The 22,881-nt window shown below is 34.4% G+C and overlaps 1 protein-coding gene across 1 annotated transcript; it reads right to left on the bottom strand.

The window, feature by feature from the left end:
• Positions 1 to 1,245: 1,245 nt before the first annotated feature.
• On the bottom strand, positions 1,246 to 10,829 carry LOC110668079 (putative disease resistance protein RGA3). Its single transcript, XM_058150861.1, has 10 exons — positions 8,108 to 10,829; positions 7,891 to 8,025; positions 4,749 to 4,816; positions 3,385 to 3,859; positions 3,113 to 3,280; positions 2,934 to 3,007; positions 2,786 to 2,814; positions 2,143 to 2,496; positions 1,803 to 1,918; positions 1,246 to 1,668 (listed from the first exon to the last, which is right to left on the bottom strand). Exons 1-2 carry the CDS (start codon positions 10,827 to 10,829, stop codon positions 8,003 to 8,005), a joined length of 2,745 nt encoding a protein of 914 aa, XP_058006844.1. The 3' UTR covers positions 1,246 to 1,668; positions 1,803 to 1,918; positions 2,143 to 2,496; positions 2,786 to 2,814; positions 2,934 to 3,007; positions 3,113 to 3,280; positions 3,385 to 3,859; positions 4,749 to 4,816; positions 7,891 to 8,002.
• Positions 10,830 to 22,881: the final 12,052 nt, after the last annotated feature.

Consider the following 22,881-nt stretch of genomic DNA (forward strand, 5'->3'; position numbering starts at 1 on the left):
TCACGGAATTGTGCATAACCTATGCACCAAGTCATGCAGTTTCGCATAAGTGACTCAGAACCAGCCGAAAACTGCATAAGGGACTGCATAACTTATGCAGTCCACTTATGCAGTCCCATAAAGTGTTCTTTAATGAGCTGGCAGGAGATCCCCTCAAATAATTCCTCCTAGAACATACCATTTTAGGGCTCCATGTCAGAAAATGCTATAAATAGTCCCATTTTCCCATTTTAGAGAGGGAGACAAGGAGCAGAAAAGGAAAGGAGAATAGAGGCAGAATTTGAGGAGTCACCTTCACCTTCCACACCATTTTCAACCAAGATTTGCAGATTTCTTTCTTTCCTTACCTATTTCTACATTTCTAGTGTTTAATTTTTTACTTCTTAGCCTAGATTAAAGCTTTATTTCCATTTAAACTCAATATATCTTGTAAGCATTATGGATAGTGAGTAGTTTTACTTTTGATTCTGGAGTAAGGGTTGTAATATTTGAGATATTTTATGAATTTTGATTGGGTAATCCATATTTTGTGGTCTTAATGAGTTTTATTCATTTCTTGTATGCTTAATGACATGCTTAGTGTAGGATCCCATTAAGTGATGTTCATAATCCATGGTTGAAGCACCGAAAGGAGAAGGCCTTGTGATAGATAATCAAGAAATTGGACTTAATTAACTTAGACCTAGAAATAGGCTAAGGATTAAGAGGATTCACAGATTAATTAAAGAACTTAATGGGTCTTAATTAATTCTAACTCCACGAAAGTAGGATTAGTTTGATTAAGGCACTCTTTGTCTCACTCAAAAGGGAATTCAAAGGATTTAAGAATTAATCTCCTTAAAACCCATAAGTTTCATAAGATTGGATAACCAATTTAAAATCCCAAAATAGCTCGAATATGAAATCCCGAACTCCGGAATCGCCTTTTTACCATTGTTAATTTCTAGTTAAATTTAATCACTTGCCATTTTGAATATTGCCATATTTGAACTTGCTTATTTCAATTTGATGCAATTTTAGTTTAATTAATACATTGTTGAATAGAATATTAATTTTGCATATTTAGATTTCATACTCCATTACCCATCAATTCATTACTTCAATTTCAAAAATATTTCTATTTACTCAACTTTTTATATCAAAAATTCAATCATTAACACAACTCCTCGTGGGATCGATATTTTTCTATACTACTTGTACGACCCGTGCACTTGCGGTAGGGACGCAACAATAATGTACCACAAAGAAAAGAAATCTGTTGTAATATGTATTTCGAAACGCATATCAAAGCGTAGCAAGTAACAAAGCGTAACAACATACATATTAGAATTCCATAACCAAGATTATCCTGAAATAGTGCAAAAAATTGAATTATTTCGCATCTTTCTCACATCTAACAAAATGTAGAACAACTGCAACAAGGAGTGCCAGTAGGGATAAGTTCTGTTCCATCTTCTAATGGTTCTAATTGCAAAGCAAATTCAATCGTTCATTTGATCAATCTTTAATTGAAGGATGATTTCATATAGGGAGCTCAAAGCTCAAATTGTACAAGCAACCGTTGTCACTAGTTCTGTTTTTCTCTTGCTTGGTCCTCTATTCAGTTTCAGCTGAAGGATGTTGGCAACGTGATGAGACCTCAAGGCAGAAATTTTCTGTTCAGTCTTACTGCTTGAGACAAAGTTGATGGCCCCAAAGTCCAAAGACATGATGAAAGAACAATAACAAACATTTCATTTGTGATGATTGCAGTGACTGAAATTCAAATATCTATGGCAAATAAAATAGATAATCTCATTTACCTTTCTAGTCAGCTGAACAATTTTTTGTCTTCTCCCAATTGGCTCAAATGAAAGAAGAAAATGGCAGAGAAAACAATGCAGCTGTACATCTGAAATGATCTTGCATCTTGCAGTCTCTAATAAATAGTAACATTATCAGAATTGATCTACATACAAGAATCTTTATGTATCTCATTAGTAAATCCTTATCTCATTAAATGAATGGATTAATTTTAATTCCTTTCCTTATATTTTCTTTGATCAATAGAGATTACTGATTTTCAAAATCAAAATATTAAAAAAAATGTTGAAATGATTTTTATGTAATAGAATAACAATGGTTTCCAGCTACATAAAGTACCTCCTGAAGTACAAAGTGGAGAAACCTCTACCAATTTATCTTTCCTTGAAGTTCCAAAGCTTCCTTGTGAAGAAAATCACCAAAACGACCAGCAAAGTTAATGCTGCAACAATAAACATGAAGTGATTTATAATTGAGATGGCTTAATTGAGTGTAAAGGATTTGGATAGTATCAAATTATACAAGTCCACAGTATATTTATATGCATGAATTCCATCCAGAAACTCGCAAATGATTGAACCCTTCCAAAATGAGGTGTTTCCTTTGAACACAAATTGTGTTTCCTTTGAACACAAATAAGAATCTTCAACACAAATTTACAAGCCTCAAGATTTGCAAATAGCTCTGCAACTTCTGCACACAAGTCAGCATGTGCACATAATTTAGCATGATCTTCTTCCCTTTGCTATCCAATACAATGTAGAGGATCTTGAATCTGGAAAATCTCCTAATTTTGAGTAAACTAAAGTAAATAAATGAGGGGCATGAAGATCACTTCTTCTGATGGACTTTCTGCATTTCTTTTGCTAATGTATAAGCCCATGAAACATGGACAAAAAGGATATAAAGCACTTGAATTTTGGGAAGTACTAGTTTTGGAAAAATACCTATACTTTAAAGGAAAAATGCCAAGGAAAGCTACCTGCATTTTCTCATATCAAAGTCATGCCCCTGTTCATGTGAAAGGTTTCGAAAGTGGAAGTTTGTAGAGATCATTACATAAAGGAAATATATCATAAAATAATGGAAAAATCATAGCATATGGGTTCAATAAGGGAAGTCAGACATACCAATGAAAAATGCGGTGAGCGCAGTGGATGGATTATTGATTATAATCCAAAAGTTTCCATTTCCATGGAATTAACTGAAGAAAAGACATCCCACGAAATCATTAACAAGTGCTGGAGAGTCATAAAAAACAATTACTGCAACCAAAAGGTATAGACAAATGAATCATAATATTTCTCACCTGAACTGATACTTTGCATATTCCTCCCAAAATAATTAATTATAAATGCATCTCCTCATTTTCTATTGTGATATTTGGGATCTGAGAAATCTTAAGCTGATGGAAACCATTGACTTAATAATGCCAAAATTCATATCTTCTTTCAGCTCAAAATAAACAAGCTTCAAGCTGTATATATTGGTGTTACTACCATTAGTTGAAGCAATTATTCACAAGAAGAAGAAATCATCAAAATAATATTTGAAGAATGGAGATGAAAACGGTTGAAATACCTGAGAATTCATAGATAAACCTTGTTCAGTGTCCACGCCCAAAGAGAAGGAAAAAAAAAGGTAATTAATCTGTAAAAGAAGACAAAAAGAATGGATTGTCGGAGGAAAAGTGAGCAGAGAATGGGAGAAAGGAAGGGCAAATAGACTTATACACATGTACGGGAGATGAGAAATCCTGTATCATTCATAACTACGCCCTTTGGCGCAATTCTTCTCAAGAAGGGGGCATTCAACAATTGTGAGATTCCTTAATTTGCAGAGGCATTTCATGACTGTAGTTGTCGGTACATACTTCAAATTACAATGCACAATTTACAGGGAACGGAGAGAAGAAAGGTTGCCCAACCACTCTGGCAAAGCTTCCACTCCATTGAAATACCATATATAGTATGAGCTTAGGGCAGTGAGGCGTTGATGTTGAACTGACAGAGACTTTATTCTACCACCACGTTCCCTTTGTATCCAATTGGAATATCTAAAATCATTGAATTAATAGGAGAGGTGAGCTTCTGGAAAAAAAGCTCTGTGAGTTAGCATTTACAATACATATCATAAAGGAATTAGGGGACAGGAAGCTAAATGAATAAGTTTAATAATAAAATTTTTAGAATAAGCTAAATAAAATAGATAATAAATTTCAACATACATGTTATGCAAATTTTAAGATCTTTATATCTATCTTCAATTAAATTCTTACTAATTTCTAATCATTCTTCAAATATGTAAAAATATCGATAATTAGCTCTTGACATCAAAGGATATGCAAAAATATCAAAATAGATATCAAAATCATATTCATACTGAGTTAACCTCACAGTGGCGACTCTATCTCTCTATGGACAATTCTTTCCTACTGCAATAATTAAACTACTGGCATCCCTCTAACGGGAGCAAATATGCTAAATATAATTCAATATCTTATAGTGATACTAAGGCATGTCATAGTTGTCAAAACCATACACCATCAAACTTGTCATCTCCAATAACATAATTATACTGAATAAAAATTAATTGCTATCCAAAGTAGCTAAATAATCAATCAGTCATCATGCTAATCCACAATCTCATAATATTTCTTATAATTCTAAAATATTAAATCATATTTGTTAAATTTTGCTACTATCACTCTATAATGCATAATGTTCATTTTCATAATTTCTTAACTCTCTTCTAGACTTGCTAATATGCATAAAATAATATTTAAATAATAATGAACAATTATATAATAGAATCAAATTGAATCAAAATGAAAAATCAAATTGTCAGAGTATAACAAATAATATCAGAAGCAAATCACAACTTTCGAAGGAATAAGAATTAATTAAGAAGTAAATTCATGTTATATATTGTAAAATACCACTCACCTGTATTGCAAGATACCAACTCACATGTCACTTTTCCATCCATATAAATTCATACTCAAAATTTCCTCCTAGGAAATCAATAATCCAATAATCAAAATCAACCACAAGCTTCATTTTTCATATTAAATATCTAATGAAAATTTGACAACATTTTCTCTTAAAATTAAACTAAATCTCCTATCACAAACTCAAATCCACCATTCAAAAATTATATCAACATATCCATATTCCCAACTTATATCTCCGTATAAATATTATTCCTAACACTTCCTACTCAAATCTTAATCAAAATATTCTATAATGTGTTCATAACACCAAAAATCCAGCTAACCATATATAATTCTTTCTCAAAAATATTCTACAATCACATAAAAATTCAATAAACACTATATCCCATCTCAAAATAATTTTAGTTCCATAAAAATCACTTATTCAATTTGACCCAACCATTAATGCCCGATCTAGCATCTTGTACATTCAAATTTATATATAATGATCGAACCGTCAGATAAATCTCAAATTTATACCATATATTCAAGACATGCATATACAACATCAGTAAAAATTTTAGTAACATATCACACTGATGTCATGAGATATCAAAATATTCATCCAACCCTTCAAAATCTGAATTTTTCAAAAATCACTCTTATTCAGATAACTCATACAAAATAATTTATATCTCATAAACTACAAATTGAAAATTCACCAAATTTTAACATAACAACTGCAACATCCTAAAGATCATCTGTATCAAATTTTATAATTTCCTAAGCATCCTAACTATTTATTTTTTTCAAATTTCAGTAGTCAAAATTTAGAATTCCAAATACAGACAGCCTATGTTCAACAATTTATTTCTCCAAATCAAACCGTTGAAAAATTACCAAATTTTACTCATAACTTCTACACATATAGACCTCAAACATATATAAAAATCGATGGCGAAAAAAGAATCAAACTCACATGAATGGATGAGAGAACTACTGCCCTTGCAGAGTCTTGCATCTATTACTATTCACCCTCTTTTCTCCCTTTTCTTCTCTTTTATTTATAAACTTTCTCTTCCTTCTAAACTTATTATTTTAATTATTTCATATGATTAAATTAGCATATTTAAGCTAACCATCCATTCTTCTTAATCCAGTAAAAAGAAGCATTTGATCTTGCTTTCCAAAAAGACAAACTGTATACAGCTCTTACTACCACTTCAAGTATAATTTCACCATAAATCTCTTTTCGGGATTCTTTCATGTATAACCACCATACTTCTAAGAGTTAGGGAGTCCATATGAAAAGCATACCAAGAACAAAGCAACTACCTCCAACATCCTTCATAAAACGATTACCTAAATACATGACTAAGATTACTCAAAACAAAAATCATTAGCTAAACTTAATTAGCTCCATATTATAATTCTAAGGTATAAACAAACAAATATCTTGATATGTTTAGCAAATTCTTGGTAGCATACCTTCATAGTTTGAAGGGAAGAATAGAAGGGTTCGGTGGGCATCCATGTTGCCGAAAATGCATAAACAGCAACAGAGGATCTTCCTTCCTTGCTTGATTTTGGTGTCTGTTCCTAGAGAAATGGAAGGAAGGACAAAGGATTTGTTGGGAGGATGAAAGCAAGAAATGCTCGAAAAAGGAAGGGAAAGAAAACAGGTTAGCTAAACTCTCTCACTCTCTTTCTTTTCCTCCTATTTGTGCCTCTCTTTATTATTATTATTATTATTAAGGGTGGCAATTCGGATTAATGGGTCGTATTCGTGTCGTGTCAATACGTGACACGAATACGATTAAGGTCGACACGAACACGATTAAGGTCGACACGAACATGACACGATTAACAAATTTGTGTCAAAAATTTAAACATGAACACGACCCTTCTATTATACGGGTTATACGACGTGACACGATTAATATTAAATTGTATTAGGTGTATTTAATACGACACGACCCATTTAACACAAAATAACAGATTTAACATGATTCGACACGACTTAACCTATTTAACACGCTATATAAGTGGGTTTATGGGTCATCGTGGGTCAAATGGGTTAGTGGGTCACAGATTAACACGTGACACGAATATTAAATCATGTCATAAACATGTTAAGTCAGGTTAGCAGGTTAACCCGTGACACAACACGATTATAACCGTGTCATAAATGGGTCGACACGAATTCAACACGAACACGAATAGGCCTAACCCAAACTCTATATTTTTGTGTCGTGTTCGTATCGTGTTCACGAGTCGTGTCCAAAATTGCCATCCCTAATTGTCATGCTTCTCTAGAAAGCTCCCGATTGTGCTCTTTCTCCAGGCGAACATTGGTCGATTGCACTTTTAATTCTTTCTTCTTTTGTTTTATTATAATATCTATAAATATATTTTTATTATTCTAGATACTTCTATCCTTCTCTCTTATTTTTATTTTATTTTATTTTATTTATAGATAAAATCACATGGGTTAATTTTAAGGGAAAAAGGGTCTGCCACTTTTCCACTTAAGCAAAATTTCATTTGGTTCCCTTTTTTTTCAATATTCTAATTGGTAACTTAAAACTTTTAGAACTTCACTTACTAGTCCAAATTAAAATAGAACTCTCACTAAAACTTTAATGAATTGCCTTTCTATTTTCCACTGATACCCATTACTATTATTTTCAGAAATTTTGGGGTGTTATATGGGAGGTCTTTGATTAAATTCAGATAAGGGAAAGAGTCCTATTCCTCTGAGAATCACCAATTCTTAATCCCTAAAAGAGGGTGAGACTGCCAAATATCTTCCCTGGAAAACAACTCGAATTTTGACGCTCGGCCATTCGCACAGAACGAAGAGAATGCCTCAGAATTGGCCCATAAAGCTAGTTCACTGGTTTAGTTCACAATACACATGGAGAATTAAATTCAAAGAAGATTTTCTCGTTTATAATTTGTTAATATGAACGTGGAAATAAAAATTATCTTTCTAGGTGCATGGAAATTATAGGCAAGAGAACAGAATCATTTGATCTCGTGCCCTCACTCTTAAAAATAATCATTAGGATTGGAAAATGGAACTTGGAGGATTAATGGCTATTACATGCTCTTGGTTTTATAAAAAGATGGAAAGCACGATAAAGAAGACTAACCCTTTTTCCATGCTCAAGAGGTTAAGGTTGGAGCTCTGTCTCCCTTAATTTCATGTTTTCAGAGGTTACGGTAGCAACAATCATCAACTTTTCCACTTCTTTCTTTGTCTTCTCAGTCTTCATCACCTTTTTCTCCTGCACCACTCACAAAATAATAAATAAACAAATAAAATCATCTTCAAGAGAGGTAAGAGGGGCCAAGTGATCGTAAACTTACGTATATCTATATAAGGGATATGAGAAATCTTGGACCACTCAAAGCCAATTCCTTTGGCGCAATTTTCTCGAAGAAAGGGACAACCAAGAATACGAAGTTCCGTTAATTTGGAGAACCGTTGCATGGCTGTAGCTGAAGGTAGATACTTCAAATTCTTACAATCCCAAAAGCCAAGGGATTTGAGGGATGATAGTTTGCCCAACCACTCTGGCAAAGCTTCCATTCCATTGAAATCACATATATTTAATGTGTCTAGGCGAGTAAGTGCGGTGAAGCATTGAAGTTGGTCTGGCAGAGACTTGATTCTACCTCCAACATCCCCATGTATCACTAAGAATTTAAGGGACGGGAGGTCTTGGATTGACTTCAGATAAGAGAAAGAATCCAACTCCTCCGAGAAACCACCAATTATTAAATCCCTTAATCGGGTGAGGCCGCCTAATATCTTCTCCGGGAAATAACTCAAACTTTGACAATGTACTATACTTAAACGCGTAAGAGAATGCGATTTGCCTAAATATTCGGGAACCGATGTCAATCCTTCGCATCTAAGTATTTCCAGTCTTTCCAGAGAAGTGAAGGATTTCAGCCCGCTTGGAAAGCTAGTTAATTTATTACATCTGCCAATAAATAAACTTTTAAGAGACGAAAACGAGTGGAGTTCATCAAATAAGTAACTCAATTCTTCGCAATCATCAATATTCAGTGATACAAGCGATGAACGATCACTTAATGGAATTTTTGTCAATCGAGGACATTTGCTAATCATCAAATTTTCAAGGCAAGAAAATACAACTGTTTCGCCTCCTTCATCTACTGGTGCTGTCTTCCATTCGACTAAACTCTTCATAGAAATGAAATATAAAGTCATCAATGCTGGAAACGGCCTCACTCCATTGCTTGTGCTTCCATCGTCAATGCCATAGAATTCATTCCCTATACTTTTGATGTTATCCATTCCATTTATCCAAAGTACTTTAAGACAAGGAAGATGTCCAAGCTTTGGGAGTTCTTCACACCACTTACAGTCCCATAATATAAGTTCCTTCAAATTATCTAATGCTACGAAAGAATCACCACCACTTGGAATTTTCTTCATTAACAGCCACGACGGGAATTTTCGACCCAAATAATTAGTGATCACTATAGTCTCTATGTTTGGATGAGGCTCAAGGCCTGCCAACACTTCCTCATCATTGCTATTGAGTTCTCTTCCATCACTCCATATAAATTTCAGAGCTTTTATTTTCGTTTTTCCTCGAAGATTCGATTTCATGGCTTCTTCTTTGTCTCTCACCACCTCAAGATGCTTTATTCGCAAACTCCCTCTTAGTTGGTTTAAGCATTCTAGTTCTTGAATGCTACCTCCCCTATCTGGACCCACAACAAATAATGGCAGTGTTTCAAGACAAGTTAACCGCCCCACCATAGATGGCATATGGTGGTCATAAGAAAATTCAATATGCCTCAAGCTGATCAGATTACTCATTTTATTTCTGGGAACCTGCTTAAGTGAATTGCACCAAAGGAATTTCAATGTTTGCAAATTGTAAAGCTCAATTATGGATTCAGGCAACACTTCGATTTTAGTCCATGAGACGTCAAGATATCTTAAATGTTTCAACTTGCCAATTGAAGATGGCAACTCTTCAATATTAGCACCTTTCAAGTTTAGAGTCCGCAACCTTTTCAACTTCCAAGACTCATCAAAGACAATTTCTTTTATGAATAAAGTACGCAACTTCATAGCCTCCTTTTTCGAATATGCCAAAGTTGTTGCATTTTGACGATCTATATATAAACGACGAGTGGAAGATATATCATCACCAGTTGCACAATTCTCCAAAGTCAACGTTTCAGACTTGGTAAAAGACAATGCAAGATCATGCATCTTGCACCATCTAATATTCTCACATTCATCCCTTTCCACATCTTGGAAAAAGGAATTCTGCAGTAAGGCATTAAAATACTTGTTTCCCTCATCTTGACTAGACGACACAAGAAAACCTTCAGCCATCCAAAGCTTAACTAATTCCTCCTTTACAATATAAAAATCTTTTGGGAAAATCGAACAATATGCAAAACATGATTTTAAAAGTGGAGGCAAATGATCAAAACTTAGCTTTAGTACAGACTCAACATTATCCTTATTATCTGATGAATTCAAAACATTACTATTCATAATTGACAACCATGCTTCCTTATCCATTTTGAAACCCCCCATTGTTCCACCTAAAACTTTTGCAGCTAATGGTACTCCTTTACATTTTTTTGCAATCTCCTTTCCAATGCCCTCCATATCTACAGGGATTGATGTTTCTCCAATTCCAAATGCCCTTTCCTTCATAATGGACCAACATTCATCATCAGACAACAAATTAAATGGATGCCTGTAATAAGCAGATGTCTCCATTATGGATGCCACTTGCTCGCTACGAGTTGTGACAACAATAGCATTTCCAGTACTGTTTCTACTAACTCTTACTAAACGAGTCTTTAAATCATCCCATCTCTTTGATACCTCATTCCACACGTCATCAAGAACAAGTAAAAATTTTTTCCCCTCCAATGCCTTTTCAAGCTCCTGAACTATTGCATCTTTGTTGGTCAACCCACCCATGTTTGCATTGAGAGTTTGCAACATCTCCCCTAAAATCCTTTGGTCATCAAAGTTATCAGAGACACAGACCCATATTTTAAGATCAAAAAGTTTTTTTTCCATTACTTCTTGACACACCAGTTTAGCTAAGGTTGTCTTTCCCAAACCGCCCATCCCCACTATGGGAACAATGGTAAGAACTTATTGGTCACTGGAACAACTCAACAGGTTCGTAATTTTGGAGACATCAGCTTCCCTCCCCACAACTGCGCTGTCAAGGACTGAGTCTGTGACCCGATCCAAGTCGATTTGAGGCATTATTCTCCCTCTAGTTATAACTTGAAGTCCAAAACACATAGCTTCGTTCTTAATCTAATTCAACAACTCATTTATATTCTTAACTTTGTGGACCATTTTGACATGAAATGCAGCCTTTTTAACAAATCCAGTGCCTTTGGAAAACGGCAAAAGGTTGCGTACCTTCTTTTCGGATTGGTCTTGCATTTCAACCTTCCGTCGATGATTCTCATAGGCTAACTCATCAAAGACATCTTCAGCCTCATAAGCTACTTCTTGGAGCTTCTTCAGCCAGAGCCTCACAGGCTCGCTCTTCGTTTGTTGCTCCTCTGCATCTTGAAGCACAGCACGAATCATGGTGAGAGATTCTTGGAGGCCTTTCAAGTCATCCTTGAGATTCCAGGCAAGGATGATTTCATCAGTAATGAGTGAAACCACCCTGGACAGAGTTCCATTCACCGCAAAACTGGGGATCATGTCAGTCATGGTTCCTTTCTAGCAAAGATGGAAGAAAACAAGAAGGTGATTGTGGTGATAGCAAGCGATATGATTCAGGGCTAAGTACTCTATATGAATGAATAAACAGGTCCGTGTCAACTTTGCAAGGGTTAAGTCGTTATAAATTAATAATTTTGTTTTCATTATGATGTTGATTATTTATCATCTAATACTAAAACTATAAAATTAATGCATGACAGCCATTAGAAAAATATTGAAAGGAAATTGAATGGAAAGTTCATTATTTGATTATAAAATTAATATAATTAATGCATGTTGAATTTTATAATATCAGATTATAAAAATTAATTTTAATTTTTTTCAATTATATATATATATATATATATATATATATATATATATATATATATATATATATATTAATTTAGGGAAAAAGTGTGAATGGTTGTTTTTTAAAATTAATTTTACAGTTAAAAATACAAACAATTTGTTAGTGTTCATATAAACTAAGAGGGGAATATCCATATATAGGTTGGCTAAAGAGTCAAAGTACTGTATAATTGAAAGTTTTGTTTGATCACTAGTGTCGTCCGGATGCTGTTCGTTCATGGCTAGTCCATGATTCTTGTGGGGTTGGACATCCGCATTTGATTTCTTCTTAGCCTTTTTGTGCTTTTGTATATTTCATTTATTTTTTTAAAATTATAAAGTTTTGAAGTTGGGTTATATTTGAAATTAAATGAACAACCTTTTTCATAATTAACTATAATATTTTTAGAATAATTAACTATAAAAATTACTTAGTTTCAAAAAAAAATATAAAAATTGGTTTGAGCTTTTGTAAAGAAAACATAGAAACCTATTATTAATCGAAAATTTTAAAAGAGGAAAATTTTAAAAGAGGAAAATTGTTAGAATTTAAAATAGTAAAACTATGATAATTATTTGACGGCAAAAAGTTACAAAACTATAATAATAATTTTACGGCAAAAAGTGATCTCTCTATCAACAAATTAGAAGTATTGAAATGAAAACTTTCATAATTAAAGAATAAACGTAAAGTTTTTTCACGGTTAAAACTTCTAATATCAAATATCTTAGTATCATATCATGGTAGATATGAGGAACATAAACACAAAATTTCTTATTTACTTTCTAGCTATGTCACACCTTACCCCTCTGTAAGGCATAACATGATCCCGTAGAATACCTAATGAACTACCGAACTTCACCTACCGATAACTCATTAAGTACCCTACAAGGGATTTTAAAACAATTTTCTTCTTTTTGATAAGTGGTGAGCATTTCTAATAAATATTTAAAACATGTAATTAAGTTGAAAGCTAATTGGAAATTTTGGCCCATTTTATTTTTCCGCAATTTTTATAAAAATTTTGACAGAGTTTCCTCTGTATTTTGAGAAAACAGTTCTTCAAATACCTGTAAAAAGCACTTCTAAAAGTTTTTCTCAACCACTACTTCGGTTTCACAATCAAACTCAATCAATTTCACAATCATTTCAATAAATTTCTCAAGTTCAAAATTCAATAGTCCTCAAGGTACAGTCAATCAATTTCATACATTCATATTTCTTTAAAGATAAACAATTTATGTATACATCATACAAAAATTTACATTAAGAAAATCCAAACTAAAGTTTATTACAAATTTTATACAGATTTTATACAAGCTGCTCAAAACCCATCTTCACATGTCCATACATTTCTGTGCATTACATACATCAAAATAAATATTTACGATCAGGGTATAAATTATACCCGATAGCTTCAAAGCGACGATCCTCAATCCTCAAGACTCGGTTCTTTGCTCCTCTAGTCTCTGTATCTGCGACAGCAATAAAAGCTATCGCTGAGTACTAGGACTCAGTGGTGCACAACATACTAAAATAATCTTTATGCAAAACTTAAATCACATTTATTCAAAAATTTGACTAAACATGAGCATTAAACACAAAACATAAATTATGAGATTTTAATGCAAACCAGGTTCATTTCAAAGTATCAAAACACATTTCATAAAACCCACAGTTAGATCATGCCATTCGAAACAAATAGAATCTCAATAGCCAGAGGCTAAAGAGAAATCACATGAATCTCAATAGCCAGAGGCTAAAGAGAAATCACATCACAAGGCTAGCTAGCTCAAATATATGGATATCCATTCACATCCTCTTCTACTGGCACACCTCAACACTTCTCCAGAGAAGGAATCAAAATTCGAAACTAATTACCCCCACTAGTCGTGCTAGTGAGGTATTCAAATATATGGTCATGACACTGTGGTTTCAAAACTTATCTTAACAATTTGCTAACCATTGTCATTTCAAATATACACAATAACTTTCACAATTTAAATCAAACATCATAAGAATGCAATAATCCAATATTTCACATTATTCAAAACAATATGCAAAAGATGATTATAAAAGTATATGTTGTGCACAAACCTCAAACGAGTCGCCTGTTGGCCTTGACTCGACTCCTCGGGTTCTGTCTCGGTATTCTTTTCCACTGAAACACGAAATTTTCCAATGTTTCAGTACTAAAACTTAAAATAAATCCAAAATAAACTTAACTTCACATTTACCTAGCTCTAACGTGTTAAATTCGACGTTCTCGAAATTTTGTGTTTCGGGTTACTATTCACTGCACTATTCCAGTCAAATAGTTGACTTTCTAAGACTTAATAGGTATGGGAACTCCAACTTCACCCACATACCACATTTTGGTCGTTAAACTTGTTGGTTTCGGTCATTTTCTCAAAGTTTAGGTCATTTTGGCAAAATTGCCAATTTTCGGTTTTGTGCTCCGAAGTTGCACTATTTCATTGGTCGATCTACTGTTGGAGTTTGACAAAACTTCCTTCATAGAAAATGTTCCTTATTGTCTTAAGTGTATTCTCATTTTTGGATCACCTCAATCGGAGTTTTGTAGCTCAAGTTATGGCCAAAACAAGTTTACTGTTCACGTGCACTGTTCATACTGATATCTTGGGTTCTGGCAGATTTTGATCCAATTTTGGTCAGTAATTTGATCAAGTTAAGTTCATAATTTGGTTTCACTTTCTCCATATGAAATGTTCTACTATGTCTTAGGTTTCCATCGGTTCAAGAATCGCCTAAATTCGAGTTTTCTAGAGAGAGTTATAGCCATCCAAACCTTACTGCTCAACTGAAAATCTGTAGAGTTGCAGGTACAGTAATTTAATTTTGCTCAATGATTTTGAAAGGGTTAATGGCATAATCTGGGGTGATGTTCTTCATGAAAGTTTTAGATCTATATGCCCTCTAACCCCTGGCCAAATTTCAGGTCAATTTGACCTGTCTAACTCGAGTTTTGACCAAATGAACAGTTACTGTTCATTTGGTCAGTTTAGTGCAGTGGCAGCTTGCTATCAACTCACTTTGGTCAATTGTTTCACCAAGTTTTGGTCAGTTTTTGGCCATGGTTCCTTAATGAAAATTGTGCTCTTTTATGTCTATTTTCATCTCCAATTGGTGGCATATCAATTAGGCTTGTAAAATTTGAGTTTTGGTCCTTCAAAGTGGGTTTGGTCATGCTGCCAGCAGCATGACCTTTAAACCTACGAATTTGCCTTCCATTCTAATAATTCCCACACATCTCTTTTGGTCATTATTAACCATTTTTCAGTTCACAATTGGTCAAACATGCCATTTACTTACTTTTCACATTTTTGGTTCACAAACCCTAGCATTCAAAACCCTAACTTACTCATCTCATGCATTTAACTACAATTAGTGCACTTAACCTTAACCATTCAACTAATCAAAGCTTTTAAACTCATTCAAACCCTTAAATTCATGCAATTCATACTCCCTTCAAACAGGCCAAAATTTTAGCAAGGGTCCTTTCCCATATTTGTTTCATTTAATCAAGTTCTAGGCTCATTTCAAACACTAATTATGCATTTAAATGGAAAAATAAGGAGTTAACATACTAACCTCAACTTAAAGCTTCAAACCCTATCCTTAACTCTTCTTTCTTCTTGTAATCTTCTTCTTAAGTTACACTAACAAGCTCTAGGGAGGTTTTTAAGGGAGTTATTTGGATTAAGTGAAGGAAATTAAGCTTAAATATAAGCTTAAATGGAGGACCATTAATGGAGGAACTTGGGAGGAAAGTGGGGTGGCAAGGAAGAAGAAAGAAGAAGAGATTTTCTATCTTTTTTTCTTTTGTTTTCCTTTATACGTTTTTTTTTTTTGCTTATGGAAGACCACTAAATCCATTTAATTAATTTATTAATTTAGTTATGACATCATGCATGATTTCATAACTTTTGACTTTTCCAAACTCTTTCCTTTTCTCTTTTTTTTTTTTTTTCTATTAGTTCTTTAATTTAATTCTCGATTCCGAAATTTTCTTTTCTCTGATTTTATTTGATAGTTAGGTCAGGAGTCAGCTCTCGGGGTTAATTGACCAAATCGCCCCTCGCCGGTTCATCCCGGTTTGCAAATAATTCCATATTTCTTCCGGCTCCCTGACCTAATTATTTGACTAACTTAACAGTTCATTTTCGTGATTTTCTCTTTTCCACTGTGTCCATAAGGGTCCTAAGGACCGCAGCGTCACTTTTTACGATTCGAAATTTGAGTTTAAAATGACTTCGCAGTCATTCCCGAGGAGGTCACTCATCGCTGTGACTCTCGGCTCGTTTAACCTCTTATGTTCTGTTTTTCTTATTTATAGTTAACTAATTAAACATTACTAATTATTTGCATTTATAGCTTCTCAAATTGTCTTAAGTGTGGCCCTAATCCCATTAATTGTCCGGACCGACACCGGTCACCGGAACAGTGAAATATACCAGGCTATACAGCGGGGGTGTTACAAGCTACATCTTTAAAGCTAAGACTTGAGAGTACTAATTACCCAAATAATAGAAAAAGAAACCCTAGCTGCCTCCTCTAAACTCTCTTCTTCTTTCTTTTCCTTCTCTCCTTGTGAGCATTTTGGGGTGGCCATCGTTAAGTATTTTCACCAGTAGTTGCCTTTCCCTCTTTTTTTTTTTTTGGTTTTTTATTGTGTTTCTCCTAATAATTTTCATATCTATATCCTTTTATAACAGTGTTGCACTAATTTCATATAGACATTTTAGGGTAGGTTTGTATCCATTTTGCTCTTATAATTAAGTATTTTTTATGATTTTAGCTTTGTTTTAGCTTATTTGCTGATTTTAGTTACTTTATATTTGATTTTTGTAATTTTGATGTTTTTAATAGGTTTTGTGGCAAATTGAAGGTCAATGAATGCATTAGAAAGTGATTTAAAGAAATTTAGAGCCCTTTAAGCATGGAGAAAAGTTAAAGAATCAAACCTTGGAAGATTGACTTGACCGAAATTTATTTGAGATCCTACTTATAATGTTGCTCAAGGTATGTCATACTGCTTAACTTAAAACCTAAGGTAAGTCGCAAGTTAAGCACAGCTTAATTCTAACATATTCAAGTTTTCATCCACAAACCTACCAAGATTTGCTTAGGATTCTACTTGAGATCTTGCTTAGGGTATGCGACAAAGGTGCGGCTCAAGTCAAACTGGAACTCAAGCATGAGCGAAAAACTCATTTTAACACAAACCTGCCAAGATTTGCTGAGGGTACTGCTTAACTTTAAGCAGATAGGCTATGTAGAAGCCAAAATTTATTGAAAATGTTACTTAGGGTAAGCAATACCCTAAGCAGATAGCCCAAAACGTCGAAAACTTTGTTGACCTGGATATTTTTACACCTCATTTTCTATCAACTTATTAGCTTTTATCTATTTTTGGACCTACTTTAGGACAACTTTTGGGACCATATAAAAGCATCATTTTCTAGTTTTTTCCAAAAGAAGAAACAATAAAAAAAAAGAGGAAAGAATATCACAAAGAGAGAAGGAGGAAGGATGCCATGTGGAAACTCAATATTTTATCTATGTATTTATTTTAATTAGCTAACAATAATTTAATATAATTAATATATATATATATACACACACACACACACACACACAAAAGAGTTGGCTCTGTGTCCCGTTCATCCACCGAAACCAACTCCACATCCCTGTTGTTCCACCATCCACTGAAATATATATATATATATATATATATATTAAGTTATTTTGTTTTATTATTATTTGATATTTTTCTTTTACATTTTAGGTGTGTAGGAGATTTAAATATTCAATCTTTCAGTTGAAATTATTTCTCTTCCATTGAAAATAACCATTATCTTTGAGGTTCCAGATGAGTGGTAATTATAGTACATGACACCGTTTTAGTCCCTTTTAAATTTTCTTAGCATTAAAATTAAAAAAAAAAAAAGAAAATATATAAAAGGTTTCCTCTTTAATGATACTTGTAATATATATACACACACACACACACAGACACACACACACACACACACACACACACACACACACAAAAGAGTTGGCTCTGCGTCCCGTTCATCCACAGAAACCAACTTCACGTCCCTGTCGTTCCACCATCCACCGAAACTAACTCCACGTCCCTGTCGTTCCACCATCCACCGAAATATATATATATATATATATATATATATATATTAAAGTTATTTTGTTTTATTATTATTTGATATTTTTCTTTTATATTTTGGGTGTATAGGAGATTCAGATATTCAATCTGTCAGTTAAAATTATCTCACTTTCATTGAAAATAACCATTGTCTTGGAGGTTCTAGGTGAGTGGTAATTATAGTACATGGCACCGTTTTAGTCCTTTTTAAAATTTCTTAGCATTAAAATTATTATTAAATGAAATTTTAAGTCAATATTTTAATAATTATTTTATATGTGATTTTCTAGAGTTTTATTTTATTATTGAATTTTATTTCGATTTTGATTAAATAATTAATTTTGTCAATTATCTCTGCATTAGAGCCATTAGGATTTCGAAAACAGGCCTTTAATGTCTTTTATGTTGATTGATATCTAATTATGAAATTTACAGATGTGTTACGTGGAATTGATTTGAAATTGATTTGATCTTGTTGATTCTCTGAAGTTGTTGAAATAAACTGTTGGAATTACACTGCCAGTTATTATTCATTATCTGAAATCTTTGGATTGATTTTGATTGATTTTTGAAAATTGATTTTCTTTTTTGAATTGCTACCTGTAACCAGTATCTGTATCTGCTATCAGGCCCCGCCGTGTGAACTATCAGGGTATTAGGTTGCATTGTTGAGTCATGCATTATTGAAATTTATGGTTAGCATTAGTATCATATGCATTGATATCTGTGAAGGAGGAGGAAGGTATCTAATATCTGATAGCGCGCTTACCATCTGGCCTTTGGTGACGTGAGGTATCATCACCCTGGTGCACTGTACCATAAAATTTTAATTGAATGAATTATATATATATATATATATGTTTTATGAAATTATTTTTATTAATGATTTGATAGCATGAGCATGATTTTATTGAATAGAAAATTTATTGTGAAATTAATCAAGCGTCTGCCTATTCCTATTCTGTTGTGTGCTATAATTATCATTCACTGAGCATTAGCTCAAACCACGTTTTCTCTGTCTGTTATCTGTTTCAAATCAGTAGAATTCTGCAGCTAATCTAAATATTCAGCCTATTTTCTGGAGAGAGACAATCTTTGATTTGTTCTTATGGTATACCCGAATTCATGTTTCTTCGGGCTAATAATTAGTTTAGTTTATTGAACAGTTTAAATTTTTAATTGAAATCTGTAGAGACTCCGCAGTTACTTTTGGGATATTCATGATGTTTATTCAGTATTTTGTTTATTTGGATTTTATCATTTTTTTGGGATTAGTAAGTGACAATATATTTATTCAAGATACTCTGATAAGGCTTGCATGATTTAAGAATACTTAAATTATGCGTCGGTCATGACACAAAATTTTAGGTCATGAAAATTGTCCCTTAAGCGAATCCCACATCGGCAAAGCATGAAGATGGTTTTGGGTTCAAAAAGTAATGATATATAAAATGGGAGAACTAATCACTAGAGGCAACTTTTGGTGGAATGGCCTGGAGAGTTGGAACAACTCCAGAGTTAAGCGTGCTCGCTTGAGAGAAATCCTAGGATGGGTGACCTCCTGGAAAGTTTTCCATTCCACCTATGGGATAAAATCGTGAGGCATATGGCCAAAGCAGACAATTTCTCTAGTGGTTGGAGCCCGACAGTTATAATAAAGGTCCCTTAGGCAAATCTCACATCAGCAAAGCACGGAGATGGTCTTGGATTCAAAAAATAATGATATATAAAATGGGAGAACTAATCACTAGAAGCGCCTTTTGGTGGAATGGCCTGGAGAGTTGAAAGAACTCCAGGGTTAAGCGTGTTCACTTGAGAGAAATCCTAGAATGCGTGACCTTCTGGAAAGTTCTCCATTCTACCTATGAGATAAAACCATGAGGCTTATGGCCAAAGCGGACAATTCCTCTAATAGTTGGAGCCCGACCATTACAATTGGCGTCAGAGTCGCTCGGGTGTCCTCTTGGGCGATGGTGGGGCAAACCTCAGCGAGAACGCTAAGTCCCGAAAGGGGGAGAGAAAGGTCCCTTAGGCAAATCCCACATCGGCAAAGCACGAAGATGGTCTTGGATTCAAAAAGTAATGATATATAAAATGGGAAAACTAATCACTAGAGGTGCCTTTTGGTAGAATGGCCTGGACAGTTGGAAGAACTCTAGGGTTAAGCGTGCTCGCTTGAGAGAAATCCTAGGATGGGTGACCTCTTGGAAAGTTCTCCATTCCACATACGGGACAAAACCGTGAGGCTTATGGTCAAAGCAGATAATTCCTCTAGTGGTTGGAGCCCGACTGTTACAATAAAGGTCCCTTAGGCAAATCTCACATCGGCAAAGCACGGAGATGGTCTTGGGTTTAAAAAGTAATGATATATAAAATGGGAGAACTAATCACTAGAGGCGCCTTTTGGTGGAATGGCCTAGAGAGTTAAAAGAACTCCAGGGTTAAGCGTGCTCGCTTGAGAGAAATTCTAGGATGGATAACCTCCTGGAAAGTTCTCCATTCCACCTATGGGACAAAACCGTAAGGCTTATGGCCAAAGCGGACAATTCCTCTAGTGGTTGGAGCCCAACCGTTACAATTAGCATCAAAGCCGCTCGGGTGTCCTCTTGGGCGATGGTGGGGCAAACCTCAGCAAGGACGCTGAGTCCCGAAAGGGGGAGAGAAAGGTCCCTTAGGCAAATCCCACATCGGCAAAGTATGGAGATGGTCTTGGGTTCAAAAAGTAATGATATATAAAATGGGGAAACTAATCACTAAAAGCGCTTTTTGGTGAAACGGCCTGGAGACTTGGAAGAACTCCAGGGTTAAGCGTGCTCGCTTGAGAGAAATCCTAGGATGGGTGACCTTCAGGAAAGTTCTCCATTCCACCTATGGGATAAAACCGTGAGGCTTATGGTCAAAGCGGACAATTCCTCTAGTGGTTGGAGCCCAACCCTTACAATAATTTTAAAAGAGACTAAAACGATACCATGTACTATAATTACCACTCACTTGGAACCTCCAAGACGATGGTTATTTTCAATGAAATAGAGATAATTTCAACTGACAGATTGAATATTCGAATCTCCTACACACCCAAAATATAAAAGAAAAATATCAAATAATAATAAAACAAAATAACTTTAATATATATATATATATATATATATACATATTACAAGTATCGGTAAAGAGGAAACCTTTTTTTATTTATTTATTTTTAATTATATTAAATTATTGTTAGCTAATTAAAATAAATAAATAAATAAATAGATAAAATATTGGGTTTCCTCATACTTCCCCCCTTAAAAGAAATTCGGTCCCCGATTTTAAACGGACAAAATTCTAACATGAAGAATCAAATAAGGATATTTGTCTCGCATTTCAAATTTTGCCTCCCAAGTGGTCTCACTACTTGAGTGATTATGCCATAAGACTTTGACCAAATCTACTTCCTTATATCAGAGTTTCCTAATTTGTCGATCTAAAATCTTTACTGGTTGCTCCTCATATGACATATCATCCTTAAATTGTATGGTCTGAGGTTGCAAAACATGAGATGGATCTGGTACATACTTCCTAAGCATAGAAATATGGAAAACTAGATGTACATGTGCAAAACTAGGTGGAAGGGCTAAACGGTAAGCAACTGCTCTAATTCTCTCTAAAATTTCAAATGGACCAACAAAACGAGGGCTAAGCTTCCCTTTCTTCCCAAACCTCATGATTCTTTTCATAGGTGAAACTCTTAGAAATACATGATCACCAACCATAAACTCTACATCTTTACGCTTAGGGTCAGCATAACTTCTCTATCAACTTTGAGCAGTCAAAAGTCTATCACGAATTAGTCGAACCTTCTCTAAAGTTAACTGTATCAACTCTGGTTTAGTAAGCCTTCTTTCTCCAACTTCATCCCAATAAATCGGCGACCTACACCTTCGACCATGTAATGCCTCATATGGAGCCATCTCTATACTTGCCTGATAACTATTATTATAAGCAAACTCCACTAAAGGCAAATGATGATCCCAACAGCCACCAAAATTCATAACACATGCACGAATCATGTCCTCCAATGTCTGTATGGTCCTTTCTGACTGTCCATCTATCTAAGGGGGAAAAGCAGTACTAAATTCTACTCGTATTCCCAAAGCTTCTTAGAATTTCTTTCAAAATCGAGAAGTAAACTGAGTACCATGATCAGAGACAATGGAAACTGGAACACCATGAAGACTAACAATCTTGTTTATATACAACTCTGCAAGTTTAGCAAAGTCATATGTAGTCTTCACAGGAAGGAAATGAGCAGATTTTGTCAATCTGTCCACTATCACCTAGATTGCATTGTAACCACCTCGTGTACTAGGTAAACCCACAACAAAGTCCATAGCAATGTGCTCCCACTTCCACTCGGGAATAAGCAATGGTTGAAGTAACCTAGATGGTCTCTGATGTTTTGTCTTAACCTGTTGACAAGTCAAACATTTAGTAACAAAGTCTGCAACATCCCTCTTCATGCCACCCCACCAATAATGCTCCCTTAAATCACAGTACATCTTAGTTGAACCTGGGTGTACTGTGTAAGCAGAATGGTGTGCCTCCTCCATGATTTCTCTTCTCAACTCATCAACATTGGGGACACAAAGTCTAGTGCCATAACGAAGAACTCCATCATGATTTAACATTAACCCTTGAGCTTGGCCTTGATGAATATTATCTATAATCTTACACAACTGAGAATCCCTCTTTTGAGCAGCCTTAATTCGATCAATCAAGATAGGCCTAACTAGAAAATGTGTTATGAATAATCCAGCTACGATTTCAAACTCTACTCCCTGATCTAACAACTCATGTAATTCACCAATCAGAGGCCTCCTTTTGGT

This window comes from Hevea brasiliensis, chromosome 8, assembly GCF_030052815.1.
Source record: "Hevea brasiliensis isolate MT/VB/25A 57/8 chromosome 8, ASM3005281v1, whole genome shotgun sequence".
NCBI classification, from domain to species: domain Eukaryota; kingdom Viridiplantae; phylum Streptophyta; class Magnoliopsida; order Malpighiales; family Euphorbiaceae; genus Hevea; species Hevea brasiliensis.